Source organism: Pyxicephalus adspersus, chromosome 11, assembly GCF_032062135.1.
Source record: "Pyxicephalus adspersus chromosome 11, UCB_Pads_2.0, whole genome shotgun sequence".
NCBI classification, from domain to species: Eukaryota; Metazoa; Chordata; class Amphibia; order Anura; family Pyxicephalidae; genus Pyxicephalus; species Pyxicephalus adspersus.
Genome location: NC_092868.1, coordinates 32,481,894 through 32,502,802, shown reverse-complemented (window position 1 = coordinate 32,502,802; position 20,909 = coordinate 32,481,894). Strand labels below are relative to the sequence as shown.

General features: G+C 40.1%; 2 protein-coding genes across 3 annotated transcripts; both read right to left on the bottom strand.

The window, feature by feature from the left end:
- Window positions 1–467: 467 nt before the first annotated feature.
- On the bottom strand, window positions 468–7,905 carry MRPL43 (mitochondrial ribosomal protein L43). The gene is made up of 3 exons (XM_072427264.1): window positions 7,709–7,905; window positions 1,454–1,560; window positions 468–725 (listed from the first exon to the last, which is right to left on the bottom strand). Exons 1-3 carry the CDS (start codon window positions 7,837–7,839, stop codon window positions 493–495), a joined length of 471 nt encoding a protein of 156 aa, XP_072283365.1. The 5' UTR covers window positions 7,840–7,905; the 3' UTR covers window positions 468–492.
- A 4,172-nt stretch (window positions 7,906–12,077) lies between these two features.
- Window positions 12,078–17,003, bottom strand: RPS25 (ribosomal protein S25). 2 transcript variants are annotated; one of them, XM_072426158.1, is made up of 5 exons: window positions 16,903–17,003; window positions 14,933–15,028; window positions 13,785–13,968; window positions 13,352–13,446; window positions 12,078–12,140 (listed from the first exon to the last, which is right to left on the bottom strand). In XM_072426158.1, exons 1-4 carry the CDS (start codon window positions 16,903–16,905, stop codon window positions 13,352–13,354), a joined length of 378 nt encoding a protein of 125 aa, XP_072282259.1. In that variant the 5' UTR covers window positions 16,906–17,003; the 3' UTR covers window positions 12,078–12,140. The 2 variants fall into 2 exon arrangements, with proteins under 2 accessions (XP_072282259.1, XP_072282258.1); XM_072426157.1 differs by lacking the exon at window positions 16,903–17,003 and adding an exon at window positions 16,668–16,754.
- Between the last annotated feature and the right edge of the window lie 3,906 nt (window positions 17,004–20,909).

Genomic DNA, 20,909 nt, shown 5'->3' with positions numbered 1-20,909 from the left:
ATTGCTTTTTAAATAGACCCCACATTTTCTTCCTGCATATTGTATAGTCTGTTTTAGAACGGCAGTGAAAATTACCTGTACATCCTTGGTCAATATCATTTTCTTACAAAAAAATCTCTGTAAAGAAGACAAGTGCTACCAGATCATTACTAGTTACACAGCAATAGTAAAGACAACGTAAACACTAACTGGATAACCATTTGCTAAAGCATCATAAAATGTAAATAAATGAACAGCGGATTATAAATTTATTTCATCAGTAAATTCACTCATTTGGCCATTACTTGTATATCACTTTGCCACCTGTTTGCACAAAGGTGGGATGTAAATTGGAACGCACCTCCCATATGCAATAACCCATTCCTGGCTATTTCCACACCATTTAAACCTTGCACAACCCAATTCTTTCAAGCAATGCTCAACTCAGAAGTGTCACGTAAAAAGATAGGACATTTGAACACCATAAATAGAGAAAAGCTAATAAGTAAATATTTATTGTTGGGATGTGGTCTGTTGGCCGGCAGTATCTAACAATTGCAGATTTATATGAGCTGGTTTGTTGGTGAAGGGATGCCATTGTCCCTGAATACTTGGGTTGTCAGTGTGTTGAGGGTTCCTGATGCGTATGATCTCCAGACCAGACTGGCTGGCCATTTTCTGTACCAGCTCTGCTATTTCCTCTCCAGTTTTTCGGTTAACTGCTTCTTCTCTGACAGTCCCGTTCACTGAAGAAAAACAACACAAATTTAGAATTTACTTTATAACCATGTTTCTCCAAACATAGATGGTCCTATGTCAGAAATCTGAACTAGAACCATATATGTTATACCAAAGACACCAGAATTCATATTTAAATGTTATTGTCCAGTTTTCAATCTATTTGGCTGCTTTATTTCTATTCATACAGGTTAGACTTCAAAACCTTTGCACCACAAGAACAGCAGGGGGATCTCCGGTGGTCTGGCACCCTTTTCCCTACAGCTCTAATCAGCAAAGCAGTGTTCAACCCAGAAATCATTTTAAGCCGGGTGGTAAGAATTGTAGGTGGGTGGCAGCCCCTGTATTGTGACCCAACTCTTCAGTAAAAAAAAACAGCCTGGTGGTTACTGAAAAGACCCGGGTGGTGGACCAAGCTAAAAGGGGCTTGGGAGAACACTGCAGGGTTGTTGAATGGTGCACTGTGCTGGAAACATGCCAGACTGCTGTGCTGCATGTGAAAGCAACAGTTTAGAGCTCCCCCATACTTTTTGGCACAGGGGAGTTTTACAATTGTAATACAAATAATAGAAAGGTGAAATCGTCCCAGTATCCTTCTTAGGGAGGTACTGCACTTTTTTTTTTCAATACATTTTTTTACTTTTATATAAACTGGTTGTTTACCCTTTTATGTAAAGTAAAAATTAGAGTTTAGGTCTGCTTACATAAAAATATTGTATCTTTTACCACTACTTACAGTATTCTGCCACCAGTTTAGGTACACTGCATGGCTTGGGTTCCACATACAGAACAACACCGGGGTTCGCCTTGGCAAAGTCAACTATCTTTTCTTCTATAAATTCTCTGAAATCAGAAGTAGAAAAAATACAGGCATTAAAGGAAGGTTGTTCTTGATGCAGTTATATTTCTGTACAGTACACCATATTGGCTTTGTATCCTTTCCCCTTTTTTAAACATTAAACCTCTAAACTATGGAGCATAAATATGGCCATCCATACTTTTGTTTTCATCCAGCTCCATTTTGGCTAGTAGAAGTGTCAGATGGAGCCCGCACATCATAACAGTAAAATCCACTGCAACAAAGAATAATTCTTTCTAATGGGTAACACAAGATCCTGTTACATGTGTTTGCAACTCACATCACAGTGCATAGACACTTCCTGAAAATGGTAGGTAGCAAAAGATTACATTTTAAAAGTTTAAGTTTAAACTTTTGCTTTTTGGTGAACAATAACACAAATCTTCACTCTACTGAAGAGCTTTAAGTGCTTCTGAATCAGACACTATTGATTTATTAAAGCTCTCCAGGTCATTTGCTAGCAAATGTTTTGAATCCTGGAACAGATGCATTCCAGGTTTGCTGGATCTCCCAGGTTTACTGATGAAAGTGTATCCTCTTACAGCCTTGGAGAGCTTTTTTTTTTTTTTTAATTATTTTTATTAAAAAATATCAAGGTACATACAGAGAAAAGAAAATAAAGTGGTCATAACATACAGTTCAAAAAAAGAACATACAGCAAGGTTAGGTTCTAACAATACATATCTTCAAGCTTGTGGCTTAACAGCCAACCACATAGAAATACAAACATTGTAACAAACCAGTCATGCTGTATCAGTAGCAGGAACCATGACATCTTAAGGTTTTCAAAAACATTTTTATAGGAAAATAAAAATAAAAGAACAAACAAATTAACTAATTAAAATAAAAGGAGTTAAGAATGAGAAAAAGAAAGAAAAAGGGAAGAAGGAAGGGGGGGGGGGGTTGGAGTGGGCATTGACCAGCTATAGAATCAATCACATCTCTGAAACAGTGGCAGAATGCAATTAGGCATCCATCCCAGAATACTCAGGTATCTGGGGGGGTAGTCGTAACAAACGGCAATATTCCTCAGTAGTGATAAAGTGGATCCAGTGGTACCAGCTCTGTGCGAATCTTTCCGCTTTCTTAGCGTCAGTGGATATCGTATCCTCCATGTGATATATATCAGCAACCAATGTACTACCGTCGGAGGGGCAGTATTCTTCCATAAGGCTGGGATACAGGCCTTATCTGCATTGAGAAGGTGTCTCAAGAGAGAGTTACTATAGCACCTGCGGGACATGTCCGAAACATGAAGAAATGCCAGGGCCAGATTGCCCCTTATATCCACTTCTGTAAGCCTTGGAGAGCTTAATTAAATCAGGCCCTATGATTCCTCCCACTCTACCCTTCTGTCCTAAGGCGACCCACACGTGAAGGTGGAGCTTTTACTGTGGTATCCGACTAATACTGAAGACGCATGTGGTGCCTGTAGCTCAAGAGAGTGAAAACTTGAATCATTCTCTGTTCTCTGCCAGAATTGTTAAATATTTTCCTTTACAGGGTGCTTTTTTTTTTTTATAAACCAAACTCTCCAGTAAAAAATAAATGTTTACCCCTGCCTGGAGAATATATATATATATAGCTTATTTTGTTTTGAGATTTTACAAGTTCATCTCTTCCCTAGTCTGTGACTAGACAGTGAAAGGAGAAGCAACATGCAGCCAAGAACAACTTTATCACTTTACTCTCTAATTCTATCATCATGAGCCTCACACTTTACACAACTGATTTTTCTCCCTCCTAGTCTGAGCTCTGCAGGAAGCTTATACCAACACAAACTTGTTTACTCTCACAACATGCATAAAAGAAAAGTACACTTAATGCAGTACAGGTAGTCCCTGGGTTACATACAATATAGGGACTGTAGGTTTGTTCTTAAGTTGAATATGTATGTAAGTCGGAACAGGTACATTATTTTAATATGTGCAATTAGGACAGATGTTTGTCTCAACATATTATTAGGCAGTGTGGTGTCAGTTACTGTATAAAATCATGTGAGTTAATCACAAAGCAAAAAAAAAAAAAAAAACTTTATGGAGCCTAGACATTCAATAACTTCTGGAGCAAGCTGTGCTTTGATATGCAAAAAGAAACAAATGCAGTGTTTGTCTTGGTCATTAGAGTTACAAGATGTTACAGATGCATCTCCTCTTCAGATCACCCACAACCTCAGCTGTGTTTAACAAAAGATTTCTTCTGCAAGTCATGCAACCCCCCTCCCCCCCAATTAAGCCTTCATCCTGCACACAGCAGGGAAGCCCCGTTCATATCTAGGGGGCATCTATATGTTCAAATTGAATGTTGGTGGTGGTATATCGCACTTTTACTACTAAGGTGAACAACCCTCAAAATATATGAAAAAGTCAAAAAAACAAAGAGAGATTGAGCAGGGTTTTCGGCACAAACAGTGTATTTATATTGATATAAAAAACAAATATGGTGAAACATAACATAAGAAAAGGCCACTATACAATCTGGTGGTCAACAGCAATATAATTAGAGCCCTAGGGGGCACTGAATACAATACAGAAAATAATAATTAACAATATTGTAGCAGATTTGCTAAGACCCTAATATAGCAAGTTAGGGATCTTGTGTAATAGATGAATATAGATTCCAGGTATTGTGTGGCTGGTCTGCACGCAATCTGCTAAAATATTGTTCATACTATAGAGAGGCGTTCCACTGCATCTTACTGCAAACATCCCTCGGAGGCATCATACCCTCCAGACTTTGCAGAAAAAGCATAGGATACTACCTTACAGGATCATATACAACTTCTGCAAGCTACAACAACATGTTGTCAAAATAACACCCCTAAGGAAGCCATATTTGGTGAAACGCATCGGGTACTACTAGCAACATGACTCCATGGTTAAAAACTCTGTATGGCTAGTAAATGTATATGACTGACGAGTTGCTGCATGTCTAGCCCCCTGTGGCCTATGTTGGACCACAAGAAACTATTGTGGTCCAATTTGACCTTATAATTTCCCGTATTGTATTCAGCGCCCCCTAGGGCTCTAATTATATTGCTGTTGACCACTAGATTTTATAGTGGCCTTTTTTTTATGTTTCACCATGTTTGTTTTATATACAATATAAATACACTGTTTGTGCTGAAAACCATGCTCAATCTCTCTCTTTGGTTTTTTGACTTTTGCATGTCCTTAACCTGGGGACTACCTGTAATAGTGAATGTAAGAAGGACAGAAAACAGAGAATCGGAGCACATGGCCAACTATACAGAAATGCTGCAGCAGAACGTTATGGGATCTCCCAGACCAGAGGAAGAAATTAACAGAAAAGAGTTCTGTACAAGACCGTGGTTCTAATTACAACAGCATTTGGCGGCCAATTAATGTAGGCATTGTAGAAGATCTGACATCAGGATACCTTCATTATCAGGACTCGAACCATCCTAAAGACCTATTTTTACACATCTCAAACACCAACTAATGATGTAACACTCTAAATATATCTCCTGATAAAGCCTGTCGGCAAAATGCGTCGGGCTTGGGACAGTTGTGTACATGTTGGATACAATTTATCTGTTCTTGTAAAGCTACCAGGCACTATCTCCCAGAAGGATTGATCTGGATTGTGCCCATCTATACTGAATGTATGGTGCTGTATTACAAAATATATGTTAACTTGATTATTTTACCCACGATTGTGGGATGTTCTATAACATTGTGTGACTTCTTTAATTTTTTTGCCGAAAAATCCCAAGCTTTTCTACATAGTGGGGTCAGCACTCCAAAAAATTATCTAGGGAAAGAGTGAATGTGCCAATACTACATTTACTAAGTAATAGTGAATGCAGAGCTGTAATAATGTGTACCTTTATATCTGCATGAAGTTCTGCTTTAAAGATGAGTTTTAGTTCCATAATGAAACATTGTAAGCAGGCAGAATTTTTAATGCAGAAGGGACATAGACATAGTTCCTTCTGCACTAAAACAAACTTACCTGCCTGTTAGTTATGTTTTTCACCTGGGTGCCAGGAGTGAAAGAATTCCTGAAAGTTACATCATTCTGGCCTGGCCAATCAAGATGACCGAAGATCCAGAACCCTGAAGAGGATCAGAAGAAGATGGCAGTGCCTGCAAAATCCAAAGGACAGGTGAATGTACCGTACTTAAATGCAAATGGGTCATTGCCTGACCCTTAAACAATAAAGGATCTGTCTGCATTAAATGTTTGATTCACCTTTAATACTCAGACTTACCTACTCTATCCTACTTCTAGTTATTTTGTTTTTCACAATGTGAGAATAACATACACAGTTATCCCTGCATTATATGTCATGACTGAGAGCCAACCACATACATGTGCTACCAAAATAATGACCAGAGTGCACTTGACTATGAAGTAGGTAAGTGGTCCTCTGTATTAGTTCACTCTTACACAAAACAAACAATATATTCTGATCTGCATGAAAAGCCTGAGACTTGCCGGTTGTAAAGAAAACAGAGCCAACACAATTGACAATTCATTATCTTCAACAGACCACATTACCCAACGCGCTGGGTGAACATACGATATGCTGCACGAAGTACACACATGCAATAATTGTTGTTGGAAAGGTTCCAACAACAAATGACTGCACAATGCATGAATGAGTGCAGCACTGTTCTGCTCCATGGGGAGGGGATGGGGAAGAACGTCAGAGCAGCACCCACTGTGCTCTCTCCCCTTCCCTTTTATCACGATCGTACGTCGTCCATGGATCTGCCAGGATGGTAGTTTAGACAATGGGTGCTGTACACACACAAAATTCTCATCAGGTATCAGCCCTGAGCCAATTATCGGACGAGAACCATTGCATGTGTGTACCTAGCCTAAAGATTCACTTTCACAAATGCTTGATCTGACCGTCATTATTGGAGAAAGGGACAGGCGATGTCTCTTCTGCAATTTGGAATTTACTTGCCTGATCTCTCAGGGTTTCTGGCGCCAAAGCATACGGTGGTGGTGCACAGGTGATGTAACACGCATGTTGTAAATCCATCCTGCAGGAGAGCAGCCCTGGGAGAAGCTGAAACATTGTTTTATATTACATTTTAGGATATGTTGTAATGGTTAGGTCACTGTTTGGAAGGTCTGATTCACAAATTAAAGCAGAACCTAATAACAAAAAAAAAAAAAAAAAAAAAATCACACTTACCTTTACCTTTAATCTTGCAGGTCCCTCAATGACGCTATAAGGGGGAGAAAAAAAGAGAGCCAATCCCACTGCGCTTATGTGAGATTGGAATCCCTTTCCCTTAGTAGAAAAAATGCCCCTTCTGCGCATGTCTGAGATCAGGGCAAGCACAGAAGGAGCACCCAGAGCTTTCCGGGATCCGTGACAGGATCGGTATCCCGGGAGGCTCTGCACTCCATTCGTCTGGGCAATCACGACAAAGGGGAGGTTTAAAAAAAAAAAAAATGTTGCATTTAAAAAAATAACAAACATTGTTCCTTTACATAGAAGGGTTGTCTTTCCTTTTATGTAAAGTGAAAATGTTGAGTTTAGATCTGCTTTAAAGCGTACCTAAACTCAGAAATAAAGGGTAGACAACACTTTTATGTAAAGGAATAATTAATTTTTATAATTATTTTTAACGGAAAAGGGTGCAGAACCCCCCCTAGGCGATCGAGAATGAATGAGAGCGCAAAGCCTCCCGGGATACCTACGTCACGGATCTTGGGAGGCTCTTGGGCATGCGCAGAAGGAGCCTTTTGGTGAAAAGAAAAAAATTTGCCAATCTCACGCATGCACTTCCAACCTAGGTAGGAAGAAGGACCAGAAAGAAGAGGAGAAGATGGTGGCGCCCGACGCCGTACCCGATGGAAGACACCTCCGGACTTATTGACTGCACTGCGGGATTGAAGGTGATTTTTCTTTTTGTTGTTTAGGCATTTTTGAGTTTAGTTCCTCTTTAACATTTTTTCTTTATATTGTCTACACTTTTATGTAAAGTGAAAATGTTGAGTTTAGTTCCTCTATTATTATAATGAGCAGAGGATACATAGAACACTATGCATAGATGAATACACATAGATACAATGTAACAAACACAGAACCCTGAGTCTCATGTGCTGGATGTGCTCTGACCCCTCAGCAATGTTCAGTAGGGTTACCTGGCTCCTCGGGAAGGCTGGGCGTCCTTGCTGAAGGTGAGGGTGAGTCTCTTGAGCTGGCACACGTACCTGCCCACCCCATTGCGCAGAACACTCTGCAGAAAGCGGCTGGGGGAGCCTCGGGCTGTCATGCTTACGGAACGCCGGCTGTCTATCAGGGGTGACCTGTGACGCTAAGATGGAGCGGGGCGGAGTTTGCGGAAGGGGCGGTGCTTAAGACGTGACGTGATACGTACAGAGAATTGTGGGGATTTTTCCTCTCAGCAGCTCAGTGTTTCTGTGGTAACGGCTGAAATGGAGTTGTTTGGGAGAAGTTCTCCCCTCATAGTGTGTAATTCAGCCAGCTCTATAGGGAGAACGCTAGAATGGAGTTGTTTTTTCCCAGAAATAGAAGCAATGATAGCAGTGTGCACACAGCATTGTAAATCACAGTTCTCAATAAACACACAGGTTTTATTTGAATGATTTTCCAGTTTGCTTTATTATTCTATTATCTGTTATGATTCAGCAAATGTTGACACTTAAAGCGGACGTAAACCTAAAACATAATAAAATCACACTTACCTTCAATCCTGCAGATCAGTCTGTCTGTCGGGAGGTTTCAAGTCCCCAGTATCTGTCTTCGGGCCGACGCAGAGGGAAAGCTGGGCACTGACATCTCCTCTCTTCTACCGCGTTCTTCTTCTTACTTTACCTGAACTCACACTGCTTAGGTGCGAGATCTGGGGACGTAGTTTGGAAGAAAAACGCATGCGCAGTGAGATCCGCAATTTTTTTTCCCTATTGATGAAAGGACTCATGCCCATGCATTTTGTCAGTGCAACACCTAAAAAAAAAAAACAAAAAAAAAAGTGCAACACAGCCCCCTTAATTCTCGATCGCCTAGGCAATCAAGAATGAATGGGAGGGCAAAGCCTACGTCACACATCCTGGGAGGCTCTTGGGTGACTTTCACCAAAAAGGGAAAAAAAAAGCCAGTGCGGATGCATGAGATTGACAAGTTTTTTTTCCTCAAACTATGTCGCCAGATCTTGTGTCTGTGTCGGGTGATGTAGGAAGAACCGGGAGGAAGAGGGGAAGATGGCGACGTGTCGGCCCGGAAACGGATGCTGGAACGAAGCGGGACCCGGAATTGAAGAAAAGTGTATTTTTTTTTTTGGGCACTTTTGAGTTTACTTGCTCTCTAAGAAGGGCGGTGCTACACTTTTTTTTTTTTTAAAAGGGTGTTTCAATAAAAAAAAACACTAACAATTTCTACTTTAAATAAAAGGATGTCTCCTCTTTTATTTAAAGTTAACATTCTGAGTTTAGGTACGCTTTAATAGGCCACTTTTCACAGAAATACAGTTCAGCTTTAATGGATCACCCAGGTTCTCTCTTGATTAATGCTCTCTAGTATTAGACATGTTTGTAAATGAGAGTCAATGATTCGCATCTTTCACATAATGCCATGGTATTATTATATCAGGGACTAGGATATACCTTGTACACGGCAGGACATTTGTATGTTCTTGTCCCAGAACCAGCAGCCATAAGTGATTTCTGCCTATTGTCTATGTGTCAGCACTGTTACTGTGCAAGCATTTCTTTAGAGATTGCAGGTAAAAAGGTTTTCATTCACCTCTCATTGTACACAAACACTTGTAAGTTTAAAAACGTATGCAATGAAGTGTTTAATACCGTATATACAAAACTCAGTTTCATATACACTAAAAACCATTTAGTAATAATCAAGAGAAACAAACACAATTGTGTTAAAATGCTTTATTCAGAGCCTATGTAAAAACATTTTTTACTGACATTTCTAATAAATAGCTATATACCTGAACAAATAAAAAAGTAAATGACTGACGAATACAGGACTGTCACAAAAAAACAATATATTCACCTTCCATAAAGGTATTTGGACAGAAATATCACACACTTGTCATTCTTTTTATGTTAGAAACATGAAACCAGGCCTCTGAGCACTCCACCATGTTGTCTTTTGAATTATTTTGTTACCAGTATTCAGCTAGCAGGTAATAGAATTAGTTTTCTTCTCTGTACAGGATAGAATGGGATGGTTGGAGTGAGGCAGAGTGCTGTCCTCTTCTCTTCCTGCTCTATACGGATAAAGATAGAATAAAGTGTTTGGAGGGAGGCAAAAAGAAAACATGGTAAAGACAAGATGTTGTCCGCCTTTTGCCCACTCCAGTCTAGACAGCACTGTATAAAGTAATATTAATATTAAACAGTATTTATATAGCGCCAACATATTACACAGCGCTGTAAATTAAACGGGTTGCAAATGACAGATAATGATGTAGGAGGAATAGAATGTAAGTTTGTGTTTGCCCACTCCAACCTACCCTGCTCTGTACAGGGAGGCAGAGAGAAATGCGATAGAGAAAAGAAGGCAAAGTGCTTTCCCCCTCTCGCCCACTCTATTCTTGCCTGCTCTGTACAGAATAGGATAGAATAGAATGGTTTAAAGGAGGAATGTAGCTTAAACACTTGTAATTTCTAAATATTATAAAAAAGATTGTGAAGGTTAAAACTCATTAAAACAATTTATTTCTAAGTCCATACTAATTTTTAATATTAAAGTATTCCTTAAAATAATTTTTAAATTGTACAAATCTGCCTGTCAACATGATTCTAGCCTCGTCTACACGGATTTGGATAATTATCTACAATGATGCCCTCCTTTATCCCACTCCATTCTAGCCTTCTCTATAGAATTGGCTAGATTACATACTCTAGACCAGGTGTCAAACTCAAATTACTTAAAGAGCCAAAAATCTAAAACACAGGGGCCAAACTTTTTATTAAGATACATAGACTTAGTGGAATAGATCCTTCCTTACCCTGGGACACCATATCACACGCCATTCTAATCCATTAATCATGTTCTGAAAATAGGAAGCATGAACATATATCTGCTTTCCTGTCTTTCAATAAATGGTCTTCCTTTTGCATCAATTTTTCTCATTGGACATATTGGGAGTGATTGCTTTTTTGTTCTTAGCCGCTTTTTCTGAGGTAGGTGTACCCGACCTATCCTGGCCTGTCTATGTGAGGGGAATGGAGGCACTGACTGTGCTGAATTGGAGGCCTTTGTCTCTTGAGTCTGGAGACATTGCTAATGTAGCATCGCATCGAGATTCCACACCTGGAGCAGCATACAACTGGCAGCATGATCCGGACTCTGGCACAAGTCGTGCTTAGTGCTGGGTCTCAGCAGGAGTGTGGACCCCCTGCTTCAACCTAGCTTTCTAGGACTGGGTCCTCCTGCCTGCGGCAGTTGCAGCAGGCCCCATAAAACAGCCAGACGGGCCAGATTCTGGCCCCTAGGCCTTGTGTTTGACATCTGTGCTCTACACCCTTTTAATGTCCTCATGACGGTATATTTGCACCTGCTGTAACTTTACCCACTTTTTTTTAAAATGTAAGATATAGTTGCTATAAATTGTCTGACGTAGTAATCACATCTATTTTTGTAAACCAATTTCTTACATCTGCTCCCTTTTCAGAACCAAGTAACAGTAAAGATTGTGCTATATTTGAGCATATTACACGTTATTGTTTACTTCCTCCTACAATTCTGGTGTTTGACTTGCAGTGCTGTTCATCCAGTGTTTTATTGAATCCTCCAAAAGTTGCTAGGGGTTCCTTGAGCCATGAGCAACTTTAACCTCTCAAGTAAATTACCAAAGACACCTATTGGCTATCTGTAAGGGTGATATTTTTCTCAATGACCAACAATGTAAGAGGCATTCTTCCCACTGACCAAAAAACACATGTACTGTGAGCTGCAGATATTTATAGCAAGGATTTTAGATATACATGCAAAGACTTGTACTTTTAAGGTATCAAATAGACATACATTGTAACAAATAACTTTGTTGCAAAACATATATTGTAAATACAGTATGTTAATTTTATTTGCTCCTTTTAAAATAAGTAATAAAGATTTCTGGCATTTTACTTGATATTTGTAACAATGTAGATGCCTAAAAAGTCCTGTTTCTTGTCATGTACATCTAAACTTTTGTTTTTGGGATGTGCAGTTCGATTTTTATAGCAGGGGTTTTCGGAGTCCAAATCACTTCAGATAAGAAACTGCCATATATTATTCCCTTCTGCAATGAGGACCTGGCAGCTCAAAATTTTAAGTTTAGATCCACTTTGATAAGTTTAATAACAAAAAGGCCACTGCAGAACACGAGACTAACAATGTCATAGTCACTTTGATGTTAATGCCCAGACATGGCAAAAAGTATTTGATTATCATATGTACCATTATGTTTTGATTTACTCTATAGTACTCAATGTAACTTTTGCTATAAAAAGCACCCATTTTAAAGAAATGAGAAGAGAACACATATTTGTTTATACCTTTTTATTTCAGTTAATGTACAAAGAAAACTTGGAACCTTCCATAAAGGCCCTGCAAGAAAAAAAGAACATGGATTAATTCTAGCAAATTAACAAATGTAAATATTGAAAAACAGAGAACTTATGATAGTAAAATGGATAGTTTAAACATTTCAGTCTATTCTGGGCTGGATAATTTTATACCACTTCATAGTTTTATAAACACATGGCTACATTATATATTCATACATCAGCCTGTGAATAGTGTTAAAGTCTTCCTTTCTGCTTCTATATTCCAGTAGGTGCTTATTTAAAAAAAAAAAATGACTGATACTTAAATTATACATGTATGAATAGATACACTTAAAACTAACACCCAGAAAAAAAAAACCTTGTGGTATGAAAGTGAATAAAAAATTCAACCAACACAATCATGATTTCAATGTGGAGATAAAATGTGCCACTTAAATGGTTATTAGTGGCAGATCCATTACATCAGAACAGATCCTTTTAGGAATTAAACAGGATGCTTCTTTGTAACAGTGGTTACAGGTTTATATTACCACAAGATAGTATGTAAATAAAATTCCATACTACTACTTTAAATGCCAATATTTATATTCATTTGCACCTCCCAGACAAGTTTGGCTGTGGTACGCCAGTATTGGGGAAACAAAGGTCTGATTAGCCTAAAGCCATCTTGTGTTTTGTACGGCATATCACATTTTAAGTACAAATTCCCATTTAAAGCAAAACTCAACCTTTGAATTAATTACATAGGACTAAAGCCCTATGAAGAATGCCCCTTTAAATATTTATAAAGTTTTATGTGACTTTAATCGGTTATACATCAAATATTTCATATTTACATTGTCAACTAACAGGAAGCATTCCATGCTTCTTCATTGAAGAAGCCTGTGTACAAAGCTAACAGCTAAAGCCTACAAAAACTGATTAAGCCATTAAACACTCATGTTTAATGAACATTTATTGCACCTGGTTATTTAACAAATCAAAGTTTTGTCAGGTACTTACCAGGAGTCTGTCCCCCCTGGGAGATTTCCACTTGTGCCCAGTAAATTTGTTCCTACCCCAGGAGAGGGACAGTCTTCCTCGTGGAGACACAGATTGCAACAGCCAGACAGGTTTTACATGTCCTGACTATTTCAATGTCTCCTTAATTACTATCTTAATGTGGGATTTACAGAATTCCAAAATTCTAACCTTCAGATAGGCAAATGTATTAAGTCTTGGCTGAAGTCTAAAAATTAATAGACCACTTACCTATGATTCCTCAGCTCCTCCAGGTGCATCACCACCCTTTGTGTTTCTGGTATAGATGACCTGGGCTCTGTGCTTGGACACCAACTTAATAAGACCTTAGAAGAGAAAATTACATACAGCTGATTGTACTTCGAAATATCACCTCATGGATTCCTCAACAATGCTATACTATACTAATGATAAGTGTTTATGACAGACAGGGACAATTCAGTAAAGTGTTTGTAATGACAGCTGTGGGTTTGCCCTAGAAGTTAAGTAAAAAGAAGACATCTGAGATGAGTGACTTGTCAAGGCTTTGCATGATTGGTAGAGTCGTAATACAAATAAATTTATTTGTGCAGTTATGCATGTTGTAATATTCTGCTATTTATACTTTACAGGGTAAGAAAATCTTGTTGATGGCTCAAAAAACACAATACAGTCAGACACTTACCTTTGTTGAGCAGTTCCTGGAGGGCAGCTCTGGCCAATGAGCCTCGGATCTTCAGCCTCTCAGACACCACAGCTGGAGTAATGAGTTTGTAGTTGGGTACTTCCTTACACAGCTTGTCATAAGTGGCTTTGTCAAACAGCACCAGATTGTTCAGCTTGTCCCTCACTTTTCCTTTGGACCACTTCTACTTAGAAGGAAAAAAAAAATTGGGTCACATGTAGTTTTACCTTTAAGCCCCTTAACCAGCAGGTACTTTACTACACCGAACCTCATGATGACAATATAAAGTCGAACCACCCCCCCCAACCGGCTTGATGCGACCCTGTCACCTTTCTTTTGCTTCCTAGTTAGGGAAACATCCTGAGCAAGGCTATCTGTCCACACCAGGATTTCCCCCTATAGTCCCCAACAGGACATTGACAAAAACAGAAGTTGTAACTTCTCTCCCTGCACCATTAAAAACTCAAATGTTGGAAAATAAAAGAAGCTAACTGAACATTTAGGCTTTAAATTGTACATACTTGTAGACCAAAAACTATATTCCTATAGATATATTAAAAATATATTTTATACTCACATTTAAAAAAAAAAAAAAAAAAAAAAAAAGGGTGCAGCACCACCACGGCAACCAAGACATAATGGGAGCACAGAGCCTCCCAGGATACCTATGTCATGCATCCTGGGAGCCTCTTGGCTGCTCCTTCTGCGCATGCACTAATCTCAGGCATGTGCAGAAGGAGCCTTGGGCAGTGATTGGTGATTTTTTCCCCAAATCTACGTCACTAAATCTCACACCTCCGCAGTTCGAAATCAGGTGACACAGGAAGATGAACCTGGAAGAGAGAAAATTATGTCGGCACCGGGCCAAAGACGGGTACTGGGACCCGATGGAAGAAACCTGCCGACGGATAGACTGATCTCCGGGATTAAAGGTAAGTGTGTTTATTTTTGTTTTGGGTTTACTTCCGCTTTAATCTGCCACTGGAACTGCAATGTAATGTTCCCCGGAGCAGGGCTGAAAGTATAATATGGGGGTTACATTGCAGGGGGAGGACACAGCATCCCCCCCCTTCCTCATGAATCAAACTATGCTCCAATTCTGCTAAAAGCACTTTTCTGCTTGATCTGTATATGTACAGACATCTTACCTTCTTTTTGGCCTTGCCTCCAGACTTGTTGACTGGGTCCTTATCCTTTTTGGCAGATTTGCCAGCATCCTTCTTCTTCTTGTCGTCTTTAGGAGGCTGGAAAAGACAAAATATAAATTCTAATATGTACTACAAATGTTTTTAAATTTTAATTGACTTGGGCCAAGTACACACAAGTAGACCTGAATCAAACTTTGTGCCTAATTGATAGTTCTAAAACATTGAATGTGTACAAGATTTCATCTGTAAGATTGTTTTGACACAATACAACTATAAGCTCTTCGGGGCAGGGTCCTCTCCTCCTGTGTCACTGTCTGTATGTGTCTGTCATTTGCTACCCCTATTTATTGTACAGCGCTGAGTAATATGCTGGTGCTATATAAATCCTATTTAATAAGAGAAAACTTCTGATCCACAGTTAACATGTCTACTTATCCACAACCACTAAAAAAACTCTGCAATTGGTCAGCTCCCAAACCAGGTGTTGGATCCAAAGTGAAAATCTGCCCATGTACTATTACAGTGTTACATGAAGTCCTATTAACATCTTCATAAGTAGAAATAAAAGGACAGAGCACAGGAACTGCCAATTACTAGGAAACCCAACATGCATGCTGTGTTCACATAGGTATAGGATGTTGTAGTTTTTCCGATGCCAGATATTTTAGCCCCCTGACCTTACATGCAAGAAATGTGCTTTTCTAAATACAAGGCTGAAAGTCTAATATAATGAATAAATGAATAATGAACAAAGCATATCCAATGCCAAAAAACTTTGAGCAGAACAAGGAGTCCAGCTCCAGAGCAATAACATCCTGACAAAGATTCTAATTATTTTTATTAAACAGTATTTATATAGCACTAACATAAGATGCAGCACTGTACTGTATTAAATAGGGGTTGCAAATGACAGACAGATACAAACAGGACAAGGAGAGGACCCTGCCAAGAAGAGCTTACAATCTAGGAAGTAACACATTAATCCTTTTCAACTTTATTTGCAGTAAATCTAAAGCATTAGATACATTCTAGTGAACTCTAACGCAGTAATGGTTCAAAAACATTTCTAGGGGCCATGTCCTGGAGGAGACAAATGACAGTCAGATGGGGGGAGAGCAGTGATCAGGATGCAGGCTGTATAGTAGTAATGTTTTATGATGGCAAACATTGGATTCACAGGGAGCAGACTGGCAAATACTTGGCATGGTAACAGGCTGCACCATTCATTTATTAAGCATCACATTTTTCCCAGCATTGGATTCTCCAATAGTCATCAATGACAGCGCTTTATATAATATATAAATATATAAATCCTGTTTAATAATAATACAGAAGAGGGAATTCAATATTGAGGATCAGAGGGGAATCTTCCAATAGAATATATTAGAGGACTTCTTTGCAATAATCCCACCAACACATGAGGAATATTGCCTGGAAAGTATTTATACTGGGATCTGATCATGCCAAGGGACACAAGAGGCATCTCTACTTATTGTACAGCACCACATCATATGTTGGCACTATATAAATACTGTATTAAAATAAAAATCAAAAGCCAGGATAGAAGTTTTATAATTCTGTTATTTTTAATCTAATTTATTCCACGTTTAGTGAATTCCTCAGCATGCCCAGCTAATGTTCAGATCTGAAAGGTCAGGAAAGTTTCTGTGATCGTACAGTCAGTCACTACATTCACATAGGGCGAATCCCTGCTAGTACAAGGGGAATAAGTCACCTCCAGCATATAGAGAGGTCGCAGTGTGCACCCAGCGCATGGAACCCCGGCCTGCAGATGAGCCCGAGCCATAGCACAGGGCGGCCTCCCACATCATGGTCTCAGGGCCGGACGCAGCTCCTTTCATTGCCTCCACATATCTGCCAGCGTAAGCCGGAGAGCTCCCTGTCCTCCCCAGCCGCTGTGGACCCCCCTATCCCCCGTCCAGATCTCATCCCTGTCCCCGGAGCCTCACCATGCTGCTGCTCTCACAAAGATGTCGGACAGAAAGGAAGAAGCCCCTACAGTCAGCTCAGGAAACCCCGTAGAAGGCGGCAACTTCCGCCTTGCTGGCCGCTCCTACTGAACTACAACTCCCGGCATGCCTAGGGAATGTCAGTGTTATTTTATTTGTATCGGGTTATAGAATGTAAGCGACACATACGAGCCAACAATAAAGTAATAGAGATTCCATAGACTTTCCATATACTCCATTTACTTGTCCATACTAACAATATATTGCTCAGATTTCCTCACATACAGCAATAATTTCCCATGATGCAGCGCACATTTCGTACACTGGGCAATGAATAACATGAGACAACCTGGGGCACTGATGTATTCCCCCCCCCCGCCATCTTTGGGGGAGCCCAACCTGTCCTACCCCCCAAACCACAGGATGTCAGGACAAATGAGGGAGGGGTGCCATGGCAAATATGGGAGGACAAATTGAAGTGGGGTATGGCTAATGAAAGTAAGAAGAAAAGCAGGCTTGTTGTGCAAACTTATATAAAATAACAATCCATTTTAATTATTTTAATTTAGGTGATTTTAATGTACATAGATATCACACAATGGGCTTTATTCTAAACGATATCAAGCCCCGAATACAACCTAAAATCCTGTATCATAGATGTCATCAGTGTTTCATTTTTCCAGCGCGTTTCGCACATAGGCTTCATCAGGGGATGTGGAGATGTTACATTGGTATAGTGAAGTTCATGATATCATGTTTGTAACCACTGTGATATTTTCAGGCTTGATATCATTTAGAATGAAGCCCATTATGTGTGTTACGTCTGTACCTGCTTTTCTGCTTACTCTCATTACCTTTTCAAATATAAGGCGTGGCAAGCAGCTAAACCTTCTAACTTTGGGTTCTCCTTTTGTGCTCTACTTCTTTAGTGGGGTATGTCCAGCCAAGGTGATTGTGGGGTCACAGCCGGGATAATGGAGGGGTCACAGCCAGGATAATGGAGAGGTCACAGCTAGGATAATGGAGGGGTCACAGCCAGAATGATGGAGGGGTCACAGCTAGGATGATGGAGGGGTCATATCTAGTATGATGGAGAGGTCACAGACAGGATGATGGAGGGGTCACAGCCAGAATGATGGAGGGGTCACAGCTAGGATTATGGAGGGGTGACAGCCAGGATAATGGGCAGGGGGGGTGTCACAGCTTGGATGATGGAGAAGTCACAGCTAGGATGATAGAGAGGTCACAGCCAGGATAATAGATGGGTCACAGCCAGGATAATGGCTGGGTAACAGTCAGAATAATTGAAGGGTCACAGCCAGGGTGATAGAGGGGTCAAAGCCACACAGCCAGGATGATAGAGAGGTCACAGCTAGGATAATGGGGGGTAACAGCCAGGATTATAGAGTGGGCACAGACAGGATGATGGAGGGGGGACAGCCAGGATAATTTAGAATCTACACCTAAACCTTAAAGCTAAACCTGTAATTAGAGAAAGACTGAAAGTGTGTGTTCATGGGGGGTGACTAATATTTCTGGTCTTCTGTAAATGCCCTCCTTGTTTCTATCTACCCCCCCCCCCCCCATGTCCCCATTTGAGCTCTGCTTTACATGCTATTACATTTAGAATAAAATAAACCCAATGTTTTAATACCAATGACAGAGTTGTCTAATTTATGTCTTTTTTTGGTGTTTTGTTTTTCAATGGATGTAGACCAGGGGTGTCAAACTCTGGGCCGCAATGTCCTTTTTTTTTTTGGTCCCCAAAGGAATCCTAAATAGGAACTGCAGATGGTCCCCTGCTGCTTTGAAATAGCGCCACATGCTAGAATTCCCGGCATCCCTTGCTTCTATGGACCAGCGGGCTCTCTGCCTATGCTCAACCCCGCATTGGACTGTTTTATAGACGCAAGTAATGCCGGGAAATTTAGTAGCGGCGCTATTTCAATGAAAAGTTCCAACGGCGGGCCACTCATAAGATTTAGCCACGCATTGGCCGTGTCTTGCATTTCCTGTGCTCCCTGATGTAGAGAAAGATGGGGGAGGGAGGATGAAAAAGGAAAAGGAAAAGGAATGAAGAAGAACAAGCTGCTTAACCCACCTAACATTTGTCTGTCCCCTAAATGGGTATTATTGGAATTAATAAATTCAGTTTTTCTTCTTTAGCTGTCCAGTTTTAGGTTGCTACCTGAGTCTAAGAGCTGTTCTCCTCTTCAATTACATACATGGATGACAATCTTTCATATTGTATGTTAAAAAATATGCACCACTTCCAACTGCAGAAACACGCACAAATGTTTGCAAATGTCTGGCAGTTTGTGCTTGTTACCGCTTATGAGCACCCATTAGCAACTGCTTGGCACCTGAGAGCAGTAAATGGCGGTTTTTACTCAATAGTCTGAGCATAGCCTAAAGAACAGATATCTTCAAACCACAAATTGTCCTCCTGCCCTGTCTAACCAGAGTCACAGTTCAGAAGATGTGGGGTCTTCTCTGGGGTTCTACGAACATTATTCAGAGAAAGAAACTTTAGGCTTGCTATTTGGGCTAAAAACATGAATTCCAGAATAGTGTAAATCTCCATTCCTGTTCACACAATCCCGCCAGAGGTCAAAACCAAAGCAGCAGGGTCCTCTCCCCTCCTGTGTCCCCATCTGTACCTGTCTGTCATTTGCAACCCCTATTTAATGTACAGCGCTACGTAATATGTTGGCACTATATAAATACTGTTTATTAATAATTATAACAGTATGACTCCAGAAACTGCAGCGGGTGCTATAAATCCTGGCCTGTGAAGTCCATTCCAAATAAAGCCATAATGAAGAATGATCACCATAATGAAGAATGAAGAACAAAAGCCAAGTTAGGCTGGAGGGCTCCTTTATAATCTTGGAGGAGGGCAGAGTTGGTTGGGTATATGCACAGAGCTGCTCATGCTTTAACAGGTGACATACAAAGCTTCCCATTCACACCCACTGTACTGAGCTGTATTGTTCAACAAAATCCCAATATAAGGACAACGTATATCTTTATCTTCAAGGTCCATGTGTTTCAATGGCAGTAGTGGATTCTCATGAAGGAATGTTCGAGGGAATGTCAGATTCTCTGTTTTAAAAATAGAGCCCACTGTGTTGCTACATATTACAATATATTGCAGCACATTGTGGTTTCTATTTATAAAGCAGTTAATCAACATTCACCAAAACATTCCCTGGTGGAAAAACTGTTCCAATGGCAGTAATTGTTCTCAACCAGGGAATGTTTCAGGGAATGTCAGATTCACTGCTTTATAAATACACCCTATGCTGTGGAAAAGAAAAATCGATTTGTTCTTTACATTTAAAAAGAATGAAACATACACAAGGCACACCATCAGTGCATGACAACACAAATATACCATGTGAATGGACATGTAGAGAATGCAGGAAATAAATCACAAAGATCTTGTAATCATGGGCCAACTACTACGCAATCAGGGCCAGGTATTTTTTCTTTTGTCTCACTGTCTCCCAGATCGTAGGGTGGTCAGGCAAGAGCCCAGTACCCCATCATTGGTGTCAGTGAGGGGAATAGTGTCCCACCATTGGTGTCAGTGGGGGAATAGTGTCCCACCATTAGTGTCACTGGGAAGGGGGGGGGGGGGGGGATAGTACCCTATCATTGGTGTCAGTGGGGGGAATAATTCCCCATCATTGTCAGCCTTGGGTGAAACATTTCCCTAGGTAAATTTTAATGGAAAGCATAGCACCGCATCTGACCCTCAGTCTGCAGTTTGGGGACTGCTGTCTTATGTCAATGACATATACCAAGTATGCTATACAAATATCCTGACTACATTTGGTGCATGCTTATCTTTGGTATGTGACTCAGATAGGTCTGTTCAGCACAAGACCAGACCAATTGTTCCGTCTATAACCACACGTTATTTTCCATTAGAACAAAATATGTGATCGTAAGACATGTATTATTACATGTTATTCTATAATAATTTAGAATAGTATGAGGAC

Excerpts from the sequence above, each read along its gene's own strand:
- MRPL43 (XM_072427264.1), bottom strand. The coding sequence starts at position 7,839 with ATGACAGCCCGAGGCTCCCCCAGCCGCTTTCTGCAGAGTGTTCTGCGC. Across the intron at positions 1,561-7,708 it reads CAGCCTTCCCGAGGAGCCAG|AGAATTTATAGAAGAAAAGA; the intron begins GTAACCCTACTG and ends TTCTGATTTCAG. Across the intron at positions 726-1,453 it reads TAAACTGGTGGCAGAATACT|TGAACGGGACTGTCAGAGAA; the intron begins GTAAGTAGTGGT and ends GTTTTTCTTCAG.
- RPS25 (XM_072426157.1), bottom strand. The coding sequence starts at position 16,739 with ATGGCTCGGGCTCATCTGCAGGCCGGGGTTCCATGCGCTGGGTGCACA. Across the intron at positions 15,029-16,667 it reads GACCTCTCTATATGCTGGAG|CCTCCTAAAGACGACAAGAA; the intron begins GTGACTTATTCC and ends TGTCTTTTCCAG. Across the intron at positions 13,447-13,784 it reads CCAGGAACTGCTCAACAAAG|GTCTTATTAAGTTGGTGTCC; the intron begins GTAAGTGTCTGA and ends TTCTCTTCTAAG.